Here is a 26,883-nt window from a genome sequence, read left to right as displayed (position 1 = left end):
TGCATCGCTCTGTTAGAAAATGTTACATTAACCACGTTGTTCATTTTTATTTAATGCCAAACACAAAAGCTTCCTTCTCAATAAGTGCTCATTTTTTTAGGTGACATGTCACATCTTCTATCCCTTCCCTAGCCTGAATGACCGAGGTGACATGTGGTAGCACTTGAGTGTTGGAAATTGAGGTATTATTCAGGAAAGATGGAAGAATTGAGAAACCAGAGAGGCACAGGTGAAGGAAGTGCTGCTGAATGAAAGCCACACAGATGCTAGGTCAGGAAAAGCTTTTCTGACCTAGGGGGGAAAAATGATTCACACTGGATGAAAACTGATCTCCCTGAGCCCACCACCTGCTTCACACACCTTCCTGTGAGGGCTCTGGTCCCAGCAGCATTAAGAAACTGATCTAATTAAGCTTTGAAAGTAAGCAACATGAAAAAAAATTTTTTTTTTTAAGGAGAAAAGAAAAAGAAGGCGGGGAAACATTTAGAGAGCTCTGACCCCACACCTGTGTCATGATGAATTAAAGGAGATTAATTTAATAGACTCCCCTGTAAATAGTCCTCAATCCAGGGTGTCTGAAAATGGGTCACATTTTGCAGTTAATCAGAATATGGCTTAGTTCAAGCAAAGGCCCTTGCCCCATCTAAGAATCACTGAATGTATTAATGTTAGGTGGGGCTGTACAAATATTCATTTTCTGCAAAACTGCTATAGAAGTGTAAAGGTGGAAGACCATTTCGGGGCTTTAGACTAGAAGATGGACCCCACGTTAAAAGATGATTACTGTTGGCCAGTCCTTTCAAGGAAACTTAAATGAGGAGATTTCACTAAGCCTCTGGGGGCACCTAATTCAACGTCATGGGTTGTATAAATGAGAATCCCAATGAGTAAATGCCAGGCCCATCACTGAGTGTCATACAGGGGCTTCTGTAGGGCACACTATGGGTTAGAGGGCATCCCAGGTCTGAGATCCAAAATTCCTTACAAGGTGGATGAAACCAAAGCCGTAACTGGAATGTGAGAAAACATCTGCAGCTCACACCTAAGGTGCCAAGAGTGGATGTGTTGTAATCAACTGACTTGATGACCACCACATCTACTCCTGCACTCAGGTCTCCAGAATGTTACAGAACAGAACCATCTGTTTCAGTTAAGGGCAGGGACTGGGGAGGGAACAACTTGCTGTTACAAAGCTAAGTACTTGTATAAACACTCATAAAAAAAAAAAATAAATAAAAATTAAGGCTTAAAATAAAAGGGACCAAAAGGAGATTCATTTTGAAAGTCTTACAGCTTCTAGCAAGTGTTTATTTAAAAAACAGACATTATTTTTAAACATTTGCTGAAATTCCCACCTTTAAACCCTTTCTTAAATCACTATCACAGTGAAGATGAGGTAAACTTACCAGGTTATCTATCTATCTACTCTTCCAGTTTTTTGGAAGTTGATATATATATGGTTATTACAGCGTGAATTTATAAATGACATTTAGAAAAAGTAAGTAGTTGTGAATGAGCCAGTTAGAACCTTCCCTTGCTCACACAGCTTCACTGGGTTGTACTAGAAGAGGAGCTGGAACTATAGGATCCTCAGTCTATCAATTCTCTCTAATTATAATGACTGGAAGTCCCATTGTTTGACAAAGAAGGAAGTGAGGCCCTTGAGATGAAGTAATTTGTTCCAGGTCCCAGGTATTACGTAGCAGAGTTGGGAGTCAGCAGTTTTCCAATGTACCATGTAATGCCTCATGGTAATATTAGAGAGTTGCCAGAAACTCTAAGTTATGATGTGTTAAAAAAGCAATTGAACTTGAGGAGTACCTCACTTCAAAGGTTGCTTTTTATCAATTGGGCCAAAGCTTCTTAAACTGTGGGTCATGACTCTATATGGGGTTGCAAAACTAAATGTGAGGGTTATGAAATTAGGATTGGCTATCAGTAAATTTTGATTTCTAAATCTATTTTATATATCTATACCTAGGTCATGTAAAAATTTCTTGGGCAAAAAGGAGTTGAAAGTGGAAAAAGTTTAAGAAGCGCTGCACTAGGCCATATGACATTTCCATTTCTGAGTTTGAATCCTATCCATCTCAGTAATTTTATTTCTGAGTTTGGGAAAATCAAAGTCTCAATTTCTTCAAACATAAAATGAGGAGATAGCATCTAGATGGCTTCTAACACTACTAACGTTGTGTTTAACCAAGTTCCAATGGGGCAGCTTGGTGGCAAAGTAGATGGAGTTTCAAGCCTGGGGTCAGGAAGACATCTTCTCGAGTTCAAATGTGGCCTCAGACACTTAGTAGTTCTTTGACTCTGGACAAGTCACTTAACCCTACTTGCCTCAGTTTCCTCATCTGTAAAATGAATGAACTGAAAAAGGAAACAGCAAACTACTCCAGTATCTTTGCCAAAATGCAAATAAGGTCACAAAACATTGGACATGACTGAAACAACTCATCAACAGAGTGTTTAAGAGAAAATCCTGGGATAAAATCTAAAATTCTTTAAAAGGTGAATGAAACAAAAGTGCTACGAATCAAGGGATTTGGTCTATACTTGGGATTTCTTAAGTGTGGGAATGGCTTACCCATGTCTTCTGGAGCTAAGAATCCCTCCACTGAGACAGAATAACAAACCATCTCACTCCCAAGGTAATGTGGGGAAAGTGGAGAAAAGGGGGGTTTTTAAATCAAGTAGACTTAAGTTCGAATGTCAGACATACTGGCTGTATCACAATGGACAAATCACAAATTCTTGGTGCCTTGGACAACCTCTCTATTTCACTAGTTACTTTTCATTAAATGCAAGTCATGCATATTGATCCAGAGGAGCTTGGCTAGCAATATGTATGTGAATTATAGGCAAAAGCTAGAACGAGCTCCAGACTCGTTCCCGTGATTAGGAAAAAGAAGTGGCAATAGCTCAGACAATACAGAAGCTATATTCCTAGATGGGGGATGTGAGAGACTGGTAATGAAAGGCAAGAGTCATGTAAAAACGTTTCTCAAGAATGGATTATTTTGTTCCAATTTATAAAAGAGCCAAACTTCTGGAAACAGCCAACATAGGAAAGCCATTATTGAAGTTAATTAAAATTAATGTTGTTATGAGAGTTAGCAGACCATAAAAATAAATGATTTAGAAAGTGAAGGACTTCCTGGTAACACACACATTCCTAAAACAAATTACAAACCACAATAAACCATTGGAACCTGTGTCGATGTCTGCTGGAACCTCTTGCCACGAGAATGGCAGGAGTGACCAAGTTAGCTCTAGAATAGAGCAAGGGAGAAAAACATTCAAGAAAGAACATGGCACACACACCTTTGCCAATGTGCCGTCTGGTGTTTTCAATAGTAGAATTCCGGTTAACGTTGGAGAGGAGCCCAAGGCAGAACCGGTTCTTGTTGTTGGAAGGATCAGTGAAACCATCCACCAACACACTTGTGGAGGAGGCATGGAATGCTTCACCCACGCGGTTGTTGAGCTCATAGTAGACAATAGAGCACCAGTGTTTTGGCTCCTCATAAGCGACTGCCTGCACATCTGCAAAGAAGAAAAGGTTACAGTCAACTCCAGCTGGAACAAACGGGCGTATGCTGCTACCAAACCCGACTTACCATCCTGCGGTGACATTCTGGACAAGCAATTGCTAAGGGAAGTTTTAAGGCATCCAAAGTCAGCGATTCTCATTCAGGCGCTTACAGGTACAGCTACAAGGGCATATCTAGTCTAAACCCTTATTTTTACAGATAAGGAAATAAAGAATGAAATTATTCGCTCAAGGTCACATAGGTAGTTAAGCAGGGATGCAAACCCAAGTTCTAGATCTAAATCTAGAGGTTCCTTCTTCCTAACAATTTCCGCTCACTAATAATTGCAAATTAAACCGTTCTAATACAATTTATGGGGAAAAAAATTGGCAAACCAAAATGGTGGTTAGGCATCCAAGTCACCATATTCATAACACACCAGCTAGATGCTATATAATATATAGACTCCAAGATGGTCCCCATTTAGAACTTGGCTTTACTATCTATATGGATTCAACAAGTGGCAAAAGAAGAAACAAATCAAAACAAAACAAAAATCCAAGTAAGCAGGAAAAGAACTTTGATGGACACTCAAGCCAGGAAACAGGCCAGGAAATGCCAGTGTAAAAGGATTAAGTTCCACAGAGCCTTAGTATTTCTATGCTTCCACAAAGCCATTTAAAACAACTTTTTAATTACTGGTAAGAAGTTACTCTCCTTCTAAAGTTGCCAACGAACTCTCAAGGCCACGGCTTTGCCCCAATTCTCAAACTCAGGAAGAAATCTTGCCAGCTGGCCATTCTTCCAGAATGAATCATATCTGTCTCCCACAGATGTCATGCGGACTTCCTTACATTTGCTTTAAGTCATGCAGAGCAGGTGCGTTTTGTCTCTCCATTCCCAGAATGGGCCAACAATGGAAATTACCCAACTTCACTGACAGGATGCAGCTTGTTAAGTCAAGTCTCTTAAGACCAACAAATCTCTGTACCGAACAGGCTCCTGAACATTTGCAAGTAAAAGGTTTTTTTTTTTTCTTTTAAAGAAAAGTCTCTATGTAGTAAGATTGCTTTTACCACCAACTACAAAGATTCCAGGAATACAAAAGCCTCCATCCCATATGCCAATACACTAGGACACTTTTATAAAGCTTTATCTACATAACTGTTAAAAAGAAAGAAAAATACCTAAGAACAAAGTTGTAAGTTTGTTGCCTTCATATCAACAGACAAATCACAAATCATAAAATGCTTTCAATGACATTGAAAATGGAAATATAAAAAAAGAAAAGAATACTTTGTAGCACACAATGATATGTGCAAACAAAAATGAAAATATATGGAAGATAAAAAACCTGAGAGAACAAGTGAAAAGAGAACCAGATTTAGAGTTAATAAACTTCAATTCAAATCTTGGCTCTCTTATACCCTGCCCATCCATGTGACCTTAGGCAAGGTTCACCACCTCTCTTGGTCTCAGTCCTCTCATCTGTAAAATGAACAAGGGTGACACGATGAATGAATAACAAGATTCCTTCCAGCTTTAAATCCATAATGTAAATGGAATGATTACTAAAAGGAAATTGAACGTCAAGTAACTAAAAATGCAATAACTGCTCCAGAGGACAGACATATATTTATTTCCCTGCTCACAACAAAGACATACAAAAGTATAGGGCCAGACTGTTGTAGAAATCATCTTATATCATATATATTATTAGTGGAAGCTTCAGTCTAAGTTGGAGCTATCAATAAAAGTGACAATTTCCAGAAATAATGGATTTTTAAGGCTTTCAACAGAACATACATACATGTATATGTATAATATATACATATACATAATCATTTTTAAATATACATATATATGTATTTTCTCTATGTAAACTATATGCATGTCTATTGATAGCCTTAAAAATCTATTATATGTAATTGATAGTCTATAAATCAACTATATATTACAAATATGTAATCTAAATGCATATTGTATAAATATATAAAATATATGACAGAAATATATTATAATTTATATACAAATACATATATTTACATATGTAGATTTAGAAATAAAGCTAACAAAATAAAAATATATTAATTTTGAAAAAATGTTGCTTTCCTATATTCAATAATAGCACCATGTGAAGCATTTCAAATATATTTATCTCATTTGGTTCTCACAATCCTTTAAAATTATTATTCCCATTTAGAGATATTGGCAATTTTTAAAACTGAGCGCTGTAATAAGACACAAATACTGACAAATGTGGGAAGGAAAACTTCCTGACCTACAAGAAGCAACCCCAAACTGAGAATGCTATTTAAAGGACAAATTCATTTCCTGAATTTAGGCTTCTTAAGCTTATCCAGGACACAAACAAGACATTAAACAAGAGTTAAAGAGCTGTTATGGCTTGTAAATCCCACAAGATCTTTGGCTACTCTGCTTACTTTATTCCCAAACTATGGATCCCCTCTCCACTTGTTGCAGTTCAGCTGTATTTCAATGCATCCTGCACTCTTCCCTGAGGGTGTATATTAGGAAGAAGTTAATTTTTTAACTTCTTCATTCTGTGGTTTGAGGTCCTTTCATGCTTGAGAAGTCTGTGTTGGAGACAATTCCCAAGCTGTGGGATGAATGCCCAGAGGAAGATGCACAAAATTTCTTTGACTGCAAAGCCCTAAGTGGTGAATGCCTATGTCAGAAAGGGGGCTGAATGATAATTGTGGAAATAGGTATGGAAGAATTGCACATATTTGGCATATATTGGATTGCTTGACCTTTAGGGGAGAGACCGGGGAAGGGGAGAAAAAATAAATTTTGGAACAAAAGGGTTTGCAAGGGTGAATACTGAAAACTATATATGCATGTGTTTTAAAAATAAAAAGATACACACACACACACACACACACACACACACACACACACACACACACACACATGCAGGAGGAGGCTGAGCCAGTCCTTCGAGAGCTGGAAAAGCATCTGGAAATACAACCTCCAGATTCCACATCGACATCAGCAGAAGCCTGGAAACAACTCCCATAAGAATAGAGGTGCAAAGCCCAACTTATTACTTTTTTTCCATTTCTAAAAGAGGGTCATAAGTATCACAAGCTCTTTGAATCTATGAACAATTTTACAGGTTTAAAGATAACAACAACTGTGTGATAACCAATCTTCATCTCAACAGAAAAGTGACTTAGTGAATTTTGTTCAAGTCTAAAAGGTCTAACCTTTTTTAATAACAATAATTAACATTTAACATAGCACTACACAATGTGCCAGGTACCATAGTATAAAAGCTTTACAAATATTGTCTCATTTGATCCTTACAACAACTCTGGGAGTTAGGTGATGTTGTTATCCCATTTTCATGATGAAGAAAATGAGACAAACCAAAGCTAAGTGATTTGCCCAAGATCTCAGAGCTAGTAAAGGTCTCTTAATTTTAATTAAAAAAAAAAAAGCTAGCAATATAAAAGATGTACAATGTATGCTTAGTAATCAAATGGTATTTTACTTCAATCTACAACAACTACATCCAAATTGAATTAGCCGTGCCTTGTGCCAAGTGCACCAGAAAAACCTCTTCAATGAGAAGCTATTTTGGGACAGGAGCTTATCCAACATGGCTACCATGGATACTGATAATCACCTGCCAATCAGATACCCTTGGAATCTTCCAAGGTTATTTGTTCTAATCTTGCACTTTCTTAGGCCTTTGCAGCTTGGCACCTGGAACTGGCAAGAACACAGTCCTTGCATCAGATGGCTCCGAACACTCCCACTCTCCTACCCCCAGGAACTTCCCAGAAGCAATACCAGTCCTAAGGCCAAAGGGTGGTAGCAATGCAGAGATGTACTGACAGTAACTTTAATTAGTCACCAGTAGCTACTGTCTGCTGCCAGAGATATTGTACAAGTCGGAGCATCTCAGATTGAGACTAGCAAGGGTCTTCCAGGTCATCTGATCAGCCTCCTCATTTTATGGATATGGAAAAAATTAAGACCCAGCCAAGGAACCAGCCAAGGCCAGATTCACAGTCAGGTGTGACTAACTAGAATTTTCTTGACTGTGTTACACTGCTGCTCGCAGGAAGAGCTTGAATGAGCCAAAAGAGAAAGGCAAAGGAACTCTTCAGAAGACTCAGCATCATTCGGTTCCAATTCTGGAACTTCCAACCAAGCTCCAAGGTCCATGTTACTATCTCGGTCCTTTACTCTGCATTCCTTTGCTCTCAATTCAGGCAAAGCAGACCTTTCTTTCTAATTCTAGGCAAATAGATATTTAATAGTGGGTCTAAATTAAAATAAACTTGGTACTAGTTAAAATTAAAATTTATTTTTGTTGTCATTCAGCCATTTCACTCTTTAGGATCCCATTTGGAGGTTTCTTGACAAAAATACTAGAATGGTTGGACTTTCTTTCTCCAGTCATTTTTAGCTGAGCAACCAAGCATTAAGTGACTTGCTCAGGGTCACCCAACTCGTAAGTGTCTCAGCCAGATTTAAACTCTTCTGACTCCATGGCATTCTATCCACTGCACCATTCAACTGCATCTTCAAATTTATTTTTTTTTAAAGCTTTTTGCTTCTGTTTGTTATCCCCAACAGATTTTGAGCATCTGGCTAGTCTTACCTGGCTGATCAGAGAATGCAGCCACTCCCAATATCATATTGTTCCATATGTTAACAAGAGTGCATATGGGAGGAGCAGAATACACCTTTAAGAGGGCAAACAAATGAACCAAGACTGCAAAATTAGTCATATTTTAGGGGATGAATTCCTCTTTTTAAATGTTCTTTTAAAAATTGTTATCTTTTTGTTTTTCCTTTCATGTTCATTTTTGAGAAACAGAGGGACCATTGTGGTTAGAGACCTGATTTTGGAGGCTGGAAAACCATTTCTTACAAATACTGATTGAGTGATGCAGAACAAATCACTGACTCTTAGTGCTCCTGGCCAATGGTATCAAACTGGGCTGGATTGACTTAAAAAGCCACAAATTAATATTAACTAGGACATATCCAATTTTTATTCACTTAAACATTTCCAATTACATTTTGATCTGTGGAGTTTTGAGAGAGGTCAGTCTAACACCTTTATACCAGCAACTATCTCACACCAGAGAAAGGGTTGGTATGGACTGGTAGGAATTTCCTCATTGAGGAGTTTCCTCTATCGATGAATTTACAATCTAGTCATATTTGTAAAATGATCAGCATAGTGCCTGGCACATAATATACTCTTAAAATATGCTTATTTGCTTCCATTCTTCTATCCTTCTCATTTCTGTAGCGCTCTCTTTTACTCTATAGAGAGCCTTCCTTTTCAACAAAGTTTTACAAAAGAAAAAAAAATGATTCAGCAAAACTAAAATCCTCAAGCATTGTCCTCATCGGGCAATAAGAGCACTGGTCCACACCTTATTGTATGATTTCTATTAGTCTAATGTAAACAGTTACAAAGTAAATTGATTTTTACTGATGTTCAATATTGTTTATAACAAATCATTAAAAAACAAACAAAGAATATAAATGGAAACATTTATACTTCGATACACTTAGGTACAAAGAAACTAATTAGTGACCATTCATTTTACCTCCTCTGGTTATTTCTGGAGGCATGGGAGGAGCCATCATGTTTGTATCCATTGGCTGTGAGCCATCTTGGGTCATGGGGTCTTCAGGAGGGAGGTAAGCAGGAGGAGGAGTATCCGCTGTAAAGTTGAGGGAGAAAAAAAAAAAAGAATTTTATCCCTTCTGGCTACACACACACACACACACACACACACACACACACACACACCCCTTAGCCTTGACATACTTAGTGAATGAACCAAGTTTCCATATTCACCAAAAGAAGAAGCGAGTTCGAGGCAAGTGAGGTTGGTTCCAGGGTTTAGGCATTTTGGGGGACGTGTTTTCTATCCAGAGATCCTTTCCCCCAAAGTTCCTCCTTCACCTTCTCCTCTAAATGCTTGGCACTCTGGGGCATGGGAGAGCTCGTCTCCAGTGTAACTGTATTCCTGGTCAGATTATCCTATCCTATCCCTCATCCCATTCTCCATCTCCCGAATTTGCCAGAAGCATAAGACTTCTTAGTTACAGCTATCTCTTTACCGCCCCCCCCAATAATTTCATAGAATTCAGGGGGTCTTTGCAAAATGAATTTAAGTTAATACAGTTTTTGCAAGTAACTACCAGGCTGCCTTCCTACACTAAGTGAGGGAGATAAGAGAGAGGGGCTGCTATATGACAAATCCATCCGTTCTCAAGGCAGAACTGCACATGTCAGTGCACGCCAACTTCAAAACTGGTGGCATTTCCCATTTTTAAAGCATTTGCTAGATGTGCAGTGGACAGAATGCTAGCCAGTCAGAAGGACCTGAGTTGTGTGATCCTAACCAAGTCGACCCCAACTGTCTCCAAAAGGAAAGAAAAAAAAAGGCTTGAATGATGCCCACTGGGATCTTAGCTTTTCTTAACTTTTTAAACTTTTTACTTAATTTTTCACTTCAGAAAATTTGTTTTATTCAACATGCCCAAGCTCAAAGAGTTGCTGTTTACATCTCCACTACTATCTCCCTACCAAGTGAGTGGTTTGTTGCAAAGCAATGGTTAGGTCATCAGTATTTCTGCCCCTCAACCATTCTGGGAGATTTCAAACTATCAGCACAGATAAACAGTGGAGGAATTCATTACCCCCAGGTTTCCTAGCTTGGATCCTTAAGAGATCTTTTCAAAAAAGCAGTTAGTCAATTTGAAGATCAAAAAGCATGATGATATGCTTTTAGCAGTGAGAACTATTAATTTTTGTTTGCCTTACATAAAATGAAAGAGGAGCTTCTTCCCATATAATCCCATCCTGAATCGTATAGAAGGAGGAAAAGAAATAAATATTTGTTAAGTGCTTAATATCTGCAAATGGCTATATAAATATTATCTCATTTGACCTATATAACAACCCCAAGAGGTAGAGGATATTGTGATCTCTATTTTACAGATGAGGAAACTGAGACAGAAGTTGAGTTGATTGGGCTAGGTTTGGCTAAATGTCTGAGGCTGAATTTGAACTCAGAACCTGACTCTACTGCTCTGCTGACAGTGCCATTACCTCTAAACAACTCTCACAGGATATTTTACACTATTGTAGATTTTATAATCAGACTAACACCTTCATTTTACAGTTAAGGAAATTTATTCAAAGTCCAACAGAGTAAGGGGAAATGCCAGGACTGGAACCCAGGCGCTTGACTTCCAATCTGGTATTCTATCCATTGCACCATCTTTATCCAGTCACTCAAGTTAAGTGTCCTTAGGGAGCAAGTATTAGAAAGGAAAGCCAGGCAGCTAAGGGGGCACCATGATGCAAGAGTGCTGGGACTGGACTCTGGAAGGCTCATCTTTCCAAGTTCAAATCTGGCTTCAGACACTTACATGTATATCACCCTATTTGCCTCAGTGTTCTCATCTGAAAAATAAGTTGGAAAAGGAAATGGCAAACCATTCCGGCATCTCTGCCAAGAAAACTCCAAAAGGAGTCAATGCAGAATCAGTCACAGCTGGAATGACTGAATAGCAACATTAGCGAGGGCTAGTGCTGCCCTTGATCACTTAAGGCATCAATGAGCTTCAAGCTATTTTCTTCCCTATTTCTAGGGATTCCCATGCCTGAGGAGATACTCCCATAAAATAGCAAGTCAATGGCCTGGGAGTCAGGAAAACATGGATTCTAATCCTACTTTTTCTTCAATTAAGTAAATGGGTGAGATTTAGCAAGTCCACCTACATGTCTGAGAGAATGTTTCTTCAGAGAGAGACTAACGTCTGCCTGGTCTACTTTGTTTTACTGAAATAATGCGCTTCCCAATTCACTTTCCCAAATAATTTAACTTCTCCAGAGCCAACAATTTTCTCTTTTGCCCTAGTATCCAGTGTCTAGCATATAACACTTAATAGTTGAATGAATGAATAGGAAAACAAGAAAGGTGTAAGCCCATCACAAATACAAAAACTCATTGTACTCCAAATATATCCTGGCTCTGGCCTCCCAGCCCACGGTGGCTAAAGGGGGTGCCTGCCTCCAGAGCTTTCAAGGCAATGACTCAAAGGCCTGAGTCAGGGCTCGGGGGCTGCCTCTGGATGCCTTTTTCACCCCCTCTCCGATTCCTTTTAATTCAATTTCTCCACCACAGCTGCATCGCTGACTGCTTCACCTCTGGCCAGGAATGCAGACAAACAACCTCCTCAGAGACCAAATTCAGTGAACTTCTACAAACCAGCTGGTGGGAATGAATCGAGAGAATTCTCTCACAGGGGACAGAAGAGCATACATAGAACAGAGGTGCTATGATTTGTGGTGATTCATATGGGGAATGGTTTCAAGATTCAGGCCAAAGCTAGGAAGCTTATGAGCCTAGTACACGTTAATGGTTTGTGTCGATCAGGGTGGTAGACTGGAAAAGGCATTGGATTTGGATGCAGAGGACCCGATTCAAATCACAGCTCTCCTGGGATATAGGAAGATATTGTATTAGCCACCCGATCTCCCTACTCCTTACCTCCCTTCATCTATAAAATGGGAGGTTTAGATTAGATTTTTTTTAAAGTTCTATTTATTTTAGGTTTTGCTTGTGCATTCATTTTTTTTAACCTATTTCCATATGAGTCATGTTAGAAGAGAAAAATCAAAACAAAAGGGGAAAACCATGAGGAAAAAAAAACTGTTGAAAATAGTGACAGTCTCTATAGTTCTCTCTCTGGATGTGGACAGCATTTTTCATCCTAAGTTTATTGGAATTGTCTTATATCACTGAATTGCTGAGAGGAACCAAGTCTCTTAGTGGCTAATCATCACACAATCTTGCTGTTGTGTACAATATTTTTCTGGTTCAGCTTGCATCAGTTTATGTAAATCTTTCCAAATTTTTCTAAAATCAGCCCATTTTTTTGGATTACTCTTTGAAGTTCCTTCTCACTCTCAATTATTGTTCTCAGTGAAGAAGAATGTTACCTACCTCCTCAAAGAACAGTGATGGACTAAATATGAACAATGAAGAATACATTTTTGGACATGGTCAATCAAGATAAGACTTACTTTTACTTGACTATGCATATTTAAGAATTTGGGTTTTTTTTTTTTATTTGAGGGAATATATAGCATCGTATAATATATAGCACTTGAGTTCAAATCCATCCTCACTTAAGAGCTGTGTGACTCTAAGCAAGTCACTTAAGCCTGTCTGCCTCAGTTTCCTTAATTGTAAAATGAGCTGGAGAAGGAAATAGCAAACCACTCCAATATTTCTCCCAAGAAAAACCCCCAAATGGGGTCAAGTGTTGGACACTACTGAACAGCAACAATAACAGGTACTAGGTGAACTTGTAAATTTTCAAACATTTAATTCAAATCAAGGAAAAAAAAATTTACAGTCATACCAGTTCTGATCAGGAGCACATTCTCTACCACCCCGTCCAACACTTCATCTCTGTTCCTTTCCCTTCCTGATGATCCTATCCCAGTCACCCAATAATAATGGTTCACTCTGAGAGTGAAATACATTCAGTTTCTTCCGATCCCAGGACATCAATTATTTAATGCTACCCACTCTTTTTCTTAGCAAACTTGCCCTGCCCCCACTGGGCACAGAACCCTTAAACTGCTCATTACTTTACTCACTTTCCCTCCTCCCCATGTATCTGGGAGGACACAGGCAAAAACCTCAAGGGAGTATTTTTAGGCACAGTCAACACTGGAGCTGACTTTAAGTGAAGAAGGGGATGGGAGAAATGGAGAGAAGGAAAGGAGAGGGACAGAGAAAGAAAAATAGAGAAAGGAGATAGAGGGAGAGACAGAGACAGACACATGAAAACAGAAAGAAACCGATTCAGAGAGAGACACAGAAAGAGAAAGAGTGACAGAAAGAATCCCTTTCAGTGACTAAAAATACATTCTTGCCCATAGTCCTTCCAAGAAAGAAAAATATTTATTGATGTCAAGTATATTTGGTGTATCTGTTTGTTCAGTTGGCCTTCTTGGGATCTAGCAGTCACACATGGGGCCTTGATCCCCACCCTGCCTTCGCTGCCTCTGTAACTTAAGAAGGACAAAAGGTGAGGATTTAATTCTTCCCTCTGACTTGAAAGCACTAATCAGGACTCGAGCAGAGGAAGAGGCCAATAATAATTCTGTGGTCTCTAGGATGTTAAACAAGTCGATGGTTTCCAGGACCTCTGTTGTGATTGTTTCATCGTGCTAGTATATTTGTTTCTTGTGATTACATCACCATTCAAATAAATTTAATCAAATGAGGGTGGTAAGAACTCGAGGAAAACATCTTTCTTTTGTGGAATAGTAACCTAAGACTGAACTCACAATTGGGTATCTTTCCTGGATTGAGATGATATGAAAGGGGGTTTTGTTTTACATAACAGCAAATGTGTATAAAACATTCATGAAACACACACACACACACACACACACACACACACACACACACACACACCCCTCCCACACAAGGACCAAAGGCTGCAACAATTGCACCACTCCCAGAAGGATGCAGCTGTTTTCAAAATCTTTTAGATTGAAGTGGGGTGGGGGTAAGGAGTTGGGGGTGGAGATGGGAAATTTCCTTTAAGCATCTGTGCCTGATGTAGAAATTGGACCATACAAAAAACCGCTAGTCATCTACTCGCTTGGCTGTGATGCTGCTTTTTACTCAAATCTGTGTTTCAAGATTACAGTTTTGGGGAATAGCACTGGCCATCAGCCAGAGAAATAACAAGGGCTTTACAAGGGTTCAGAATCACCACCCAGTCACTAGAGCTAGCTGACTCAGCTCCTGGCCACCCGAGAAAAAGAGAAGAGCTGACCTGACTTCACCCCCTATCCCCAGAAGGAAGGAAGAGAGGGAAAGAGCAAAAAGGGAGGAAGGAAGAAAGGGAAAGAGGGAAGGAGGAAGGGAGGGAGGGAACAAGAAAGAGAGGAAGGAAGGGAGGGAGGGGAGAAGAAAGGAAGGAAGGGAGGTCCAAGGGAGGGAGGAAGGAAGGAAGGATAGAAAGAAAGAAAGAAGGAAAAAAGGAAGGGAGGGAGGGAAGAAAGTGGGAGGGAGGGAAGAAAGTGGGAGGGAGGGAAGAAAGTGGGAGGGAGGGAAGAAAGTGGGAGGGAGGGAAAAAAGTGGGAGGGAGGGGAAAAAGTGGGAGGGAGGGGAAAAAGTGGGAGGGAGGGGAAAAAGTGGGAGGGAGGGAAGGAAGGAGGGAGGGAGGGAAGGAGGAAACTAACCAAATTTCCCACCACAGAAGCCCATGAAGAGGTACAACTTACCTGGTATCTGAAAAGGACTTCCCGGATCTGAGCTGGTAGGAGAGTGCGGATAGGTGCTGCTGCTGCTTCCCGGGGAGTTTGGATAGCTGCTGCTGGGCGAATGAGGGAAAGGGTGGCTGTTGGGTTGTGGGAAAGAGTCTGGGAAGGTGGCATTGAGTGGCATGTGAGGCTCATTTTGTCCCAAGTTGCGGAACTGAGCTAACAGGCTGTGCTGAGGGTTATATTCACTGTGTCTTGGAACCAACACAGGTGGAAGAACTAGATGGGGAGAAAAAAAAAAAAGAAACAAAAATGAGATCAGTGATGCTCTGAATTCGATCTTAGCAAGGCTGAAACAAGCTATACATAAAAAAATAAAAACACAGGACAACCAATAAATCAATAAAATCAGTTTAAATCAACTAACAGTAAGCACCTTCTGTGGGCAAGAGCACTCTGCTCAATGTCTGCCCTCGAGGAGTTTATGATCTAATAGCCCCTTGTAAGATATGCACACAAGGAAATAAGGCCCCAGAACAATGTATTGTAGGAATTGAGGGGAAAGGCTTGGATGGGGATGGGATATTGGAGGAAAAATAGCAAAAGGGAGAAGGAAAAGGAAAGATGGAGAGAAGCAGAGAGAATGAAAAAGGGGTAAAGAACAAGAAACACCTTGTTCTCAGCTTAAAATAGGGTACAGGGAAGGTTTAATTTCAGATGTCCAAGAAAAAAGACCTGAGCAGGATGAGCAGGAATAATGGCTAAAACAGATGTTTTAAAGTTTTGCCAAGCCCTTTACATAGATTATCTCATTTGTTTGTTTGCCCCCACACACATACCCGTATTATTCTCCTCACTTCATAGATTAAGAAATAGGTTCAGAGAGTTAAATGAGCTGCCCATGGTCACAAAGCAAGTAAGGAAGTGCTGGAAAGAACACTAATTCCAATTCTGTTTCTGAAGCTTAATTTTGAGTTACATTAGGTAAACTACTTCACCTCTCTCCGCCTCAGTTTCTTTATCTGTAAAATAAAGAAGTTGGACTAGATAGAGTCCCTTCCTGTGTTAGATCCAAGGAATCTTTTAATTTCAGGCCAAAGGAGTTGAAAACAGGTGTCCCTGCTCCAAGTCTGGTCACTTTCTACTCTGCCATCCTGGAGAAAGGGCAAGGGAATTTGAAGGTCTAAGAAACACAGTCAGAGGCAGCTAGATGGCCCAGTGGGTGAAGCACCAGCCCTAGAGTCAGGAAGACCCGAGTGTAAATCCAACCTCAGACACAACACTTATTAGCTGTGTGACCTGAACAAGTCACTTAACCCCCAATTGTCAGAAGCAGCAGCAGAAGCAGTACAGCCAGGAGGAAAAGCAATCAGGGGGAAAAGGAATGCAATCTGTCTAAGATCCATGAGGAAAGAAGATTAGAAAAGAAGGTTCGATCCAGTTTGTTATAAAATGCTCTAAAAACCAAATTAAGGAGTTTGGTAAACAACAGGGAGGCGATGAAAAGTTTTTTAATTGTTGGTTTATTTTATTTTCACCCAAGTGGGCTTTGAGAAGAGATGTTCACTGCAAAGATGGATACACACTGAGCAGAGAGGGAAGAGGATCCAGGTGGGAGACAATGGGGGCCTGAAGGAGAATTGAAGGAATGCATGGGGGGAGAAATGCAAAGTAGGCTCTGGGTAGATGGAATAAAAATAATTTTGGTAATAGATGGATGAGAAAGGGAGGGAGGGAGGAGTCAGAGATAGCTCCAATTAATAGTTTATTATTGCTCCCATCTCCTCATTGCCCCCTCACACCACAGTCCCTCATCATTTGGCTTCCTTCCTGACCACTGTCCTTAACTGTTTTCTCAAAGGTCACCAATAACCTAATTACTTCATCCCAGAGCCCCTTCTCAGGCCCTATTCCATTCAGCATACATCCCTTATACCTAAAGATTTGGTTCCTCCTTAATCTCAATCTAACTTCCCAACTGTCTCTTATTACAGATCTCTTTTTCTGCAGCCTGCTCCTTTGTTTTTGGTGAACCTATCTTCAAGGTCTCCCCCCCCACCTCCCTTTTAGTCCTTTCTCTCTTGATGGCTGTACCTTTTCTCAAGGCTTCAAACCATCAACTCTAATGGAATACCCTTAAAAGCCTCATTTCAGCACCCAACAGTTTACTTATCTCCCAACCTTGGTTTCTACCTGCCTAGAGGACATCTCTAACTCGAATGCACTGCCAGCACCTAAAACTCAGCAGAAGATGATTTCTCCCTCTGCCTTCCCTTCTAGTTTTGTAACGATATCAAGGAACTCATGTAAGAAACTAAGCTGCCAGATCTTTTACAAGGAGTGCAAAAAAAATTCTTAGGAATCATTTCCATCACCTGAATGGGCCAAAGACACAAAGACAAATTTGGGTCTGCCCTTCTGACCTGTTTGACTTAGGACCAATCTGGGCCTCCCTTAGTTAACCTCAAAGGTCCCTTCCTTGACTAAAGGCAAGACTCAGGTAGAATGAGAAATGATTAAAAGATAAATAACAGGTCTCAATAGCATTTATTTTAAAAATCATCTCAAGTCCCTTTGTTTATATCACCTTGAATACAAATTTTCTAATACTCAAAATTATTATTTTGGAATACTGATAAATAGTAGCGATTGCAATCTCCTTTTCACTCTTCTTCATCTTTAAAAATACTCATTCTGTTTTCAATCCTAAATTCCCTGAGAGGAAAAAGCAGAACAAGAATTTCCATAAAGTGTCTTCCAGAAGGTCCCAGTCAAAAACACAGCAAATTATTCATCTTCAAACCTTAGTAATATTTCATGTGTCTTTAAAGCATTGCAGCCAGAATCAATCAACAACCATTTGTTCACAAGGAGCTCACATTCTAGCAAATTCCACAGATGAGAAAATTAAAAAAAAAAAAAAAAAAACAAAAAAACAATCTCCTAAGACCTTAAAAGGTAGCCCTTCCTGAATCCATACAATTTTTCTGAAGACTCAATTATCACTGCTATCCAACATCCATTGCCATATATCTGGAGAATAAGGGTCAAAATAATGACAAGTTTCATTTTGGATAGAAAAAAGTACCCAAAAAACCATTCTTTTCCCACCCATATCTTATTTTTACACAATGACCCACATGACATCACAGGAAGTTGGAGAATTTATAGCTTCAAAAATAAGTTGAAAGAGACTAAATTATCCTTTACAAGGAAAAAAAAAACTACTAAAAGATTCCATCACCCATCTCTTTCTCTACATCCGTTTCCCCCCCCCTACCACCAAAAGTCAGCCAGGTTAGGTCTGGGGAGCCAGCCTTCTACTATATAAAGATCTTTACTTACTCTAGCCACATCCCTTTCCAATACATAAAAAAGATTTCTCTAAATGCATTCTTGAGAAAGAAGTTCCATTGACAAGAGGTCCAGAGCCCTAGAACTAGAAACCCAAACAGATGGCTCACTCCCAGTTTTCCAAACAGCTAACTCCTATGTTATTTGAAAGTTTGCAAAGCACTTTGCATAAGTGATGAATGAATGAAAAGAGCATTTATTAAGCACTTACTGTGCAAAACCCACAGAAATACCCTCCAGCCTTCACTGTAATAAGAGAGCCACATGTAAAGAAGGGTGCTGACTAGAGTTGGGAATTTAAGTTTGGGAAATCACAGGGATGGGAATGGAACAAGAGGCTAAGAGATTAACACAGCCTTTCCTACACCAAGGGGAGTGTTGAACTGATTCCAATTCTCAGACTAACCTCAAAACTGAGCTAATTGATTCCAGGTATTCCTACCTCCACTTTACAGATTAAGAAGCAGAAGCTAGAAAGATAATTTTTTTGTCCTTTTGATTTATTGTATCAGCACTTTACCCATTAAATCATATTGCCTCTCCAAATGAAATAGTTTAATTACTGGGCAAAACAAGTGTGAATTCATTCTATAGGAAAAATATATAAATAGGTAATGGGCTAGCTGATTATATGTATGTATGAATGTATTCACTTGTATTAAAGTAAATACTATTAGATTTAAGTTAGAAAAAGCAAAGACCAAAGAAAAGAAAAAAGATCTCTCTATAAAAATATAGCAGCTTATTCTGTGACTGCAAAGATAGGAAGTTGAGAGATGCCCATCAACTGGGAAATGTATGAACAAGTTGTTGTAGGTGACTATATTGTAAGAAATAACGAGCAATATGGTTTCAGAAAAACTTGGAAAGATTTATACAAACTGATGCGGAGTGAAGTGAGCAGAACAGAAGAGTGGAAAACACTGTACATCATAACAGCAAGTAACACCGTAAGGATGGATCAATTGTGAATGACTTAGCTACTCTGATTAGACAATGATTCAAGACAATTCCAAAAGACTCATGATGAAAAATGCAATCCACCTCCAAAGAAAGAACTGATGAACTCTGAATGAATTTTAAGTATACTTTTTAAACCTAACAGGGAAATATCTAAGTAAAAATATATATTTTTTTAAAATTAAAATGATATGCAGACTTTAAAGTGCTATATAAATAGCTGCTAGTTATTATTATTATTTTAGTTTAACACTATCATAATGGGGTTTGGTTAGGAATAATTACTCATATATACAAAGACATACATCAGGGGTTTTCAAACTATGGCCCCGCCTGAGGACGTTTATGCGGCCTGCCGGTTATGGCAAATAGGCTGAGGGGCGGAGACAGAGTGTGAGCTTTTTACTATAGTCTGGCCCTCCAACTGTCTGAGGGACAGTGAACTGGCCCCCTATTTTAAAAGTTTAAGGACCACTGACATATATAAACATTCATATACACATATACAGGTATATATATATATGTATGGATGGATATTTCTACATACATACATATATGAACATGAATATTCCTTCACAAACCCTACTGTTATACTGTTAATGTATATATCCACCTTAGACACTATTTTTGATTATCGGAGACTTCCCCCTCATTGTTTGCGAACTTCTGGCCCCATCTCTCTCTCATGACAATCACAGGGTCATGAGGATATGCAGGATGGATTTTCAGACAAGGAGAAAACAGCACAAAGAAACATCTGTTTTATGATATTATCTCTGGCATTCTCCTGCCGATGCCCGGCTTGGGAAGAGATTAGTGGCAACTCCCCCTTCTTCCTTCCATATTCTTGAGGGGTTTTATTTTTGTCTTGTAACCCTACCACCTGGTACACAGTAAGAGCTTCATAAATGTTTGCTAAAATTACATTATGCTGGAACAGCTGCCTTCTTAGGCGTGACAAAAGGCTGAGTTTGTGTGCCTGACCACAAATGTGAGCAGGAACAGCAGACCTGCTATTTTTTAGGTGTCAAATTAGGGCCATTTTTTATTTCTGCTTGAGGCCTGAGTGCTACAACTTTCCTGGCTCCATAATTTCTGCAGTTGTCATCTTTCCTTGCCTAAGTGTGGCCTCCAAGGGCTACTCCCAGAATACAGTTTCCAAAAGATGCTCCCTGTTCTCTGTATCTTTTCAGATGCCCCCCCCCATCTCCAGCTGGTTCAAATTGGAAACATGTCCCTTGAAAGCAAAACCCAATAGCCTAACAACTGAATAATTCATTTCACTCTTTCAAACTTCTTTAACCCCCAAATCCTGCCAAGTCTGTGATCCAGAGGCCACTTAAAAATCAGTCCGGGTTTGCTGCTGTCATATTCTGTATTCTCTGCTTTCGGGCTGTCTGCCCCAACTTGTCTTAAGAACCTCAGATTGCTCCTTTGCTTGGTGCTTTGCCTCTATTTCTCTGAGAGCTTGCCTTAATGTTCAGGTTAAAAAAAAAAAAAAAAAAAAAAAGCCCTTCTCTACTCAACTGGGAAACCAAATCGAGAGTAAGGCAAGAGTCCCAGGGGTTCTAGGAAATACTTGAGTCTGCAATTCCAGTCTGTTTTTACTCTGCTGCCAAAACACAGAGGAGTAAAAAGGAACTGAATAGAATTGAAAAAATAGGGGTGAGTTCTGGGAAGAATTTCAGCCTGCATTCTATATGGGGCAGGGAGGGACTATTCCTTCCCCTGGTTTAGAAAATACAACTTGAAGCACATGCTCCCCAGGTTGCTGCTGACTGTACGACTGGAGCTAGTAACCAGGTGAGACACAGAGGCGAATGGCTTGCCAAATCAATGCTTGGCTCTGCTTGGTCACGTGCCCCTTCCCAAGAGATGTCTTTTCTCCAGCTCTAACCTCAGCAAGGGAACGGGCAAGTCCAAGCTCAGGGCTGCATCCTCCGCATGGTTCCCAGTTTCCGGGTAGGCGGACAATGACTGGAACAAAAACTGGAGATCACCAGTCCCATGTCACGAAGAAAGAGGGAGCTCCTTAGGGGCAGGGGCTGTCTTCACTTAACAAAGTGATGTTTCTCAGAACAGGCTGGTGAATTTGAGAGCAAAGGCTTAGGAGTTTCAAGAGTAGCACCCCGAGATCAGATTGAGGGAGGGAAGATAAAAGTGGGGCTGTATTTGGAGTCCCAGATAGAAAGCACTGGGCCTGGAGTGAGAGATTCAAGTCCAAATACTGCCTCAGACACTTTGTGTGATCCCAAGCAAGTCACTGATGTTTCCTTATCTAGAAAATGGATATAACAACATTTACCTCCCAGGGTAGTTGTGAGGATCAAATGAGATTAAAAATTGTAAAGCTCTTAGCATACCATTGTGGTTGTTCAGCCCTTTCAATTATGTCCAATTCTTTATCTGGGGTTTCTTGGGTTTGCCATTTCCTTCTCTAGTTCAATTTACAATGAGGAAACTGAGGTAAATAGGCATAAGTGACCCATTCAGGTTATACAACTAGAAGTAGGAGAGGCCATTTCTAAATTCAAGTTTTCCAGACTCCAGACCCAGAACTCTAATCGTTGTACCACCTTAGCATAGTACTTAGGCAAACAGTAGGAACTAAATAAATTTGTATTCCCTCCCTCATCTGTAAACTGGTGATAATAACAGGTAAGTATCTCCCTGGGTTTTTGTGAGGATCAAATGAGGTGATGATAATTGTAAAGCACTTAGCACAGTGCCTGGAACACAATACTATGTAAGTATTTATTCCCTCCTGTCAAATGAGATAATATTTATAAAATGCTTTCTAGACCTTAAAGTGCTATGCAGATGAGAACTACTTTTCATCTTGGCTAGGCTGCTTATTATTTATATGACTCTGGGCATCTCCCTCAATCTCACTGATCCTCAGTTTTTTATACTCTGCAAAAAATGAGGAATTTGAACTAGAAGATGTGAAAGTCCTTTCAAAACTAAATCTATGATGAAACTTGTCCCAGAAAGAACAATGACTTGCCCTCAAGGTCACAGAAAGTACAACAAGTAAGAGAACATGGATTTATAATGAAATCTGGACTCCCAATCTACAACTACTCCCACTGGTCTACACTGTCCATGTGAACTGGGACAGATCATCCTGTTCCTCTCAGAGCCCTGATTTCATGATCTGTAATATGAAGGTAAAAATTAAATAAGCTCTAGATTCCTTCCCAGGTTTAAATCTATGCTTCCATGATCCAAGCTGGCCTCTCCTTGTTCTCTCACATGTCTCTGGAATATCACAAGGGTGTGTTGAGAAAATATAAACTCGGCACTGAACCCAATGTTCACCCTCTGGCAGTGGGTGTGCTGTGGTGGTTCCCACAACACTGGCAAAAGCAGAAACAAGGAGGCTCTTAAAATTTACTAGTTCTTATGCCCAAAGGGCTATCAAACTGTGCTTACCCTTTGATCCAGCAGTACCACTATTGGGTCTGTATCCCAAAGAGATCCTAAAAGAGGGAAAAGAAACCATACGTGGAAAATGTTTATGGCAGCCCTTTTTTGTAGTAGCAAGGAACTGGAAACACCCATCAGACACCCATCAAATTGGAGAATGGCTGAATAAGTTGTGATATATGAATGTTATGGAATATCATTGTTCTATAAGAAATGATGAGCAGGCAGATTTCAGAAAACCTTGGAAAGACCTACATGAACTGATGCTGAGTGAAGTGAGTGGAACCAGGAGAACATGGTACACAGTAACAAGATTATGTAATGATCAACTGTGATGAACTTGGCCTTCTCAGCCATGTGATGATCCTATAATGCCAATAGACTTGGGGTAGAAAATGCTATTCCATAGAGATAACAATAGACACTGACTGCAAATCAAAGAATACTATTTTCATCTTTTTCTGTTTGCTTTTTCTTTCTCATGGTTTTTCCCCTTTTCATCTGATTTTTCTTGCACAATATGACAAATATGGAAATATGTTCAAAATGATTATACATATAAAAACTATATTAGATTGCTTGCTATCTTGAGGAGGGGAAAGAGGAGGAAAGGAGAAGGGAGAAAAAATCTGGAACTCAAGATCTTACAAAAATGAATGTTGAAACTTCTCTTTACATGTATTTGGAAAAATAAAATAATGCTGAGAAAAAGAAAAGGAAAAAAAAAAAAACTTGCTAATTCCATGAGCTCAAACAAGTCACTTGGTTTCTCTTAAACTCAATTTTTTCTTTAAACTAGAAATATAAACAGCCCTTTTTTCACAGGATTGTTGTGAGGATCAAATAAGATAATAAAAGTAAGGTGCAACTACAAAGAGTACTACTCCCTATCCCTTCTCTAGGTTCTAATTTCATCATTTTTAAAATGAGGAGGTTACTTTACAGCTTTATAAAATCTCAGCATTCTTTATTTTAAAACTACTAGAGTATAATGGTATAATTAACTTAGGCATTTCCAAACAGTCATCAAGTAACTTTTATATTTGGGAGGTGGGAATAGTAATAATAGTAGCACTTTTGTGGTAGCAAAAAATTGTTAATAGAGTACAACTGGAGAAAGGGTGAACAAACTGTGGCAAATGAATTTAATGGAATAAGGCTGTACTATTATGAGAAAATCAGAGAAAACTTGGGAAGTCTTGTGTGAACTGATGCAGAATAAATGGAAAAAATGTGCAATAATTACATTATAAACTGAAATAATAGTAAAGCACAGCCAAGCATCTTGGTTTTAAAAAGGAAAGATAGCACAAAGAGGAGGCAGACAGTGGAGCTGGAAGCAGGGAATTTTGCAGATGATTTGCTGTATCCCTTAGTTTTGTATAAATGTTTTTGTTACAAAGGAAGGCTAACTGGGGGTAGGATGAGAAGGAGGAGATTATCTCCAAGAATGACTGTAACATAATAACACCATATCAATAAAACAAAGCAAAATTCCAGTGTTGATCAAATGGTAACTTTTTGAGATAAAAAGCAAATGGGAAGAAAGCTAAATTCATGCTAACAATCTGAGAAATAAAAAGTAAACAAGTATTTAAGCACTAAGGGATGCGGTGGCACTCACATGTTCCCTTGGTCCTTAGATATCTGAGGGAACCTCCTGAGGCAAGGGAATTACAGGAAGATGTCACACAACAAGGATTGTGATCTGTGTTGCTACCGGTAATAAGATCTCAATTCCATTAAAATTCTGAATGGAGCAAGCTTGGGGAGGAAAGCAGGAATGAAATATCTCTTTCCTTTTTATTTTGTTCTGCACCTTATATCCAGTGAACAAAATAGAACACAAACATGGGCTGTAAAGAGACCTCAGAGGTCACCTAATCCACCCTCATTTTACAGATGAATAAACAACCTAAAGAGAAGATGAAAAAGTGTAAGATTACACAGGAAGTGAAAAAGAGATGATTCAAACCCAGGTTCCTCAATCCCAGAGCTGGTGATTTCCAGGCACATATGGGAATCTATTGAATAGTCAGAAAATGAAAGTAAAATTTTCTAGGAAGAAAAGTGATTTAAAAACTTGAACTGAAACTTGGAAGTAAATGTTCTTCCATGGCAAGAAAGCATAATCACAGAGATGAAAACAAGATCTCATCAAAATTTTTAAAAATTATATCCTTCTGCATAAATAAAGCAGGAAATATTCGATGATTTACAAAAACAGGTGAATACCAAGAATTTACCTGCCAACTACACAGTGACTATAATGTAAATGTTAAGAATCACACACACACACAATATCAAAAATGAATGTTCAAAACTGCAAAGCAACAAGCATAGTTACAAAGAACCATGAGAAGATACCAGTATCTCCTCCTCAACTCTGCAGATACTGGAAGAACAAGAATGTGGAAAATTATACACATTACACATATTTTCAGACATTCTTGTCCACCAGTTTTGCTGATTTCTTTCTCCTTTTTGTTTTTAAGAATATTTATTATACAGAATGGTAATTTTCTGTGATTATGCATTAGAAAGTTATTTTTAAAAAAAGAAATTGTTTACTGTAAAGTATGAATTGTTTATAGACCTATTTTTAACAAGGGAAGCCTTTGATTGGAGAAGGGGGGATGATGAGAGACTGAGAACTCCAATAAGAAGAGCTCCAATGTAACATGTAAAACTACAAAGAGCAGAAGGAAGATCAGGCACAGGCATAAACAAGAAATGCAGTGTTTGTCCTACCACGTAAGCATTGATGTGTACTTTTAAAAAGCTTAACACACGTAGATCTGTGCATGTACAGTCAAGCAAAACAAACCAATATATTGACCACATGTGAAAACGAATGCTTCGTTCTACGTTATAATGCCTGTTGGCACTCTGCTGAGAGGCTAAAAGGGTGTAACTGTTTTCGATGATTGAGCTAAGTTACTATTTCTGGAGTCCTTATTTAATGATTATAAATTCATCAATATGGACCATAGGAGATTTTTAAAAAATCATCAGGCAGAATAATCCAATTATTTAATGTCTACATTTTCACATTTTTTTTAGTACCTATTTCCAATATGATATGAACATCATGATATTTCTCAACATCAGGGGACTGACTACATGTAGTCAAAACTCATACTACTCTTTGGTCACCTGCTAAGAAGTCCATCCTCTCTGGAAAACCTGAAAAATTAATGGACCCTCCAAAACAGGAATTCTTAACCCAAAAACTTGGCTCTCCCTCCCCTAATATTTTAATAATTATATTTTAATGTATTTTGGTTTCATTTTTAAATGATATTTTATTTCCCCCTAATTATATGTTAACAATTTTTAAACTTTTTTTTTTAAGTTTTGAGTTCCAAATCCTATCTCTCCTCCTCCTTCCTTGTACATGTACAAACTATATCAGATTGTGTCAATCATGTAAGACATTTCTATATTTGGCTTCTTTTAAAATTCTATTTTACACATTTAAAAAATTATTGAAAGGGATCCATCGGACTCAGACTACCATGTTGTTCAGTCATGTCTGACTCTTTGTGACTCCATTTGAGCTTTTCTGGGCAGATACTAGAGTGGTTTTACATTGTCTTCTCCAGCCCATTTAACAGATGAAGAAATTGAGGCAAATTGGGTAAAGTGACTTGCACTCAAGGAGGATGATTCTTCCTAACTCCAGACCGGATACTCCAGCCACTGAGGAGGGGAGGTCCATAACTCACATACAAAAATGTGCCCCTGGAGTTTAAAAAAAAAAAAAAAAGCACTAGGTATTCCAAACTTGACCCTCAAAGATACCAAAGGTAAGAAATCTCCAACCGCTGTTATATCAATAAGTGAGGAACCAGAGCTCTACTCCTGAATAAAGGTCAGTCTGCAGGGGCCCAAAAGAAAGTCAGGCTCTCGATGAGAATTTTAGTAAAAACCACAGGTGAGAGCACACAAAGCCAACTCTTAACTCGCAATCCAAGAACCCTGACTCACTGAGATGAGTCAGGCTGCTGCTGGTAGAACTGCCTTAAGAATTAGATGCTTCTGTAGGACACATGCTGCCCAGCGTAATACAATGACATAGATTTTTCCAAATCTATCTTCAACTTGAATGAGTATCCAGTGAAACTCGGGGGAGGAGGGCCCAAGCAGGAAGTGATGAGGTAGAAAAGGAAAGAGGTAAAGGGAAAAACACTAAAATGGGAGTCAAGAGCCACGGGGTATAGTTCCAATACTGCCAGTAATCAGTTGGATTATCTTGGGCAAGCCTTTTAACCTTCCACCCTCTCTGGTTTCAGTTTCCTTCTC

General features: G+C 39.1%; 1 protein-coding gene across 3 annotated transcripts in view; it reads right to left on the bottom strand.

Moving 5' to 3' along the window:
- SMAD1 (SMAD family member 1) overlaps nt 1-26,883 on the bottom strand; it is a 93,440-nt gene that overhangs the window by 12,404 nt on the left and 54,153 nt on the right. For all 3 annotated transcript variants that reach the window (XM_074275465.1, XM_074275466.1, XM_074275464.1), the window contains exons 3-5: nt 14,857-15,114; nt 9,134-9,250; nt 3,325-3,546 (exon numbers count right to left, since the gene is read on the bottom strand). In XM_074275465.1, the coding sequence (XP_074131566.1) occupies nt 3,325-3,546; nt 9,134-9,250; nt 14,857-15,114 (597 nt within the window). The remainder of the gene's footprint in view (nt 1-3,324; nt 3,547-9,133; nt 9,251-14,856; nt 15,115-26,883) is intronic.

This window comes from Sminthopsis crassicaudata, chromosome 6 (assembly GCF_048593235.1).
Source record: "Sminthopsis crassicaudata isolate SCR6 chromosome 6, ASM4859323v1, whole genome shotgun sequence".
NCBI classification, from domain to species: Eukaryota; Metazoa; Chordata; class Mammalia; order Dasyuromorphia; family Dasyuridae; genus Sminthopsis; species Sminthopsis crassicaudata.
The sequence above is the reverse complement of the archived record's forward strand: the minus strand, read 5'-3'. Positions and strand labels throughout refer to the sequence as shown.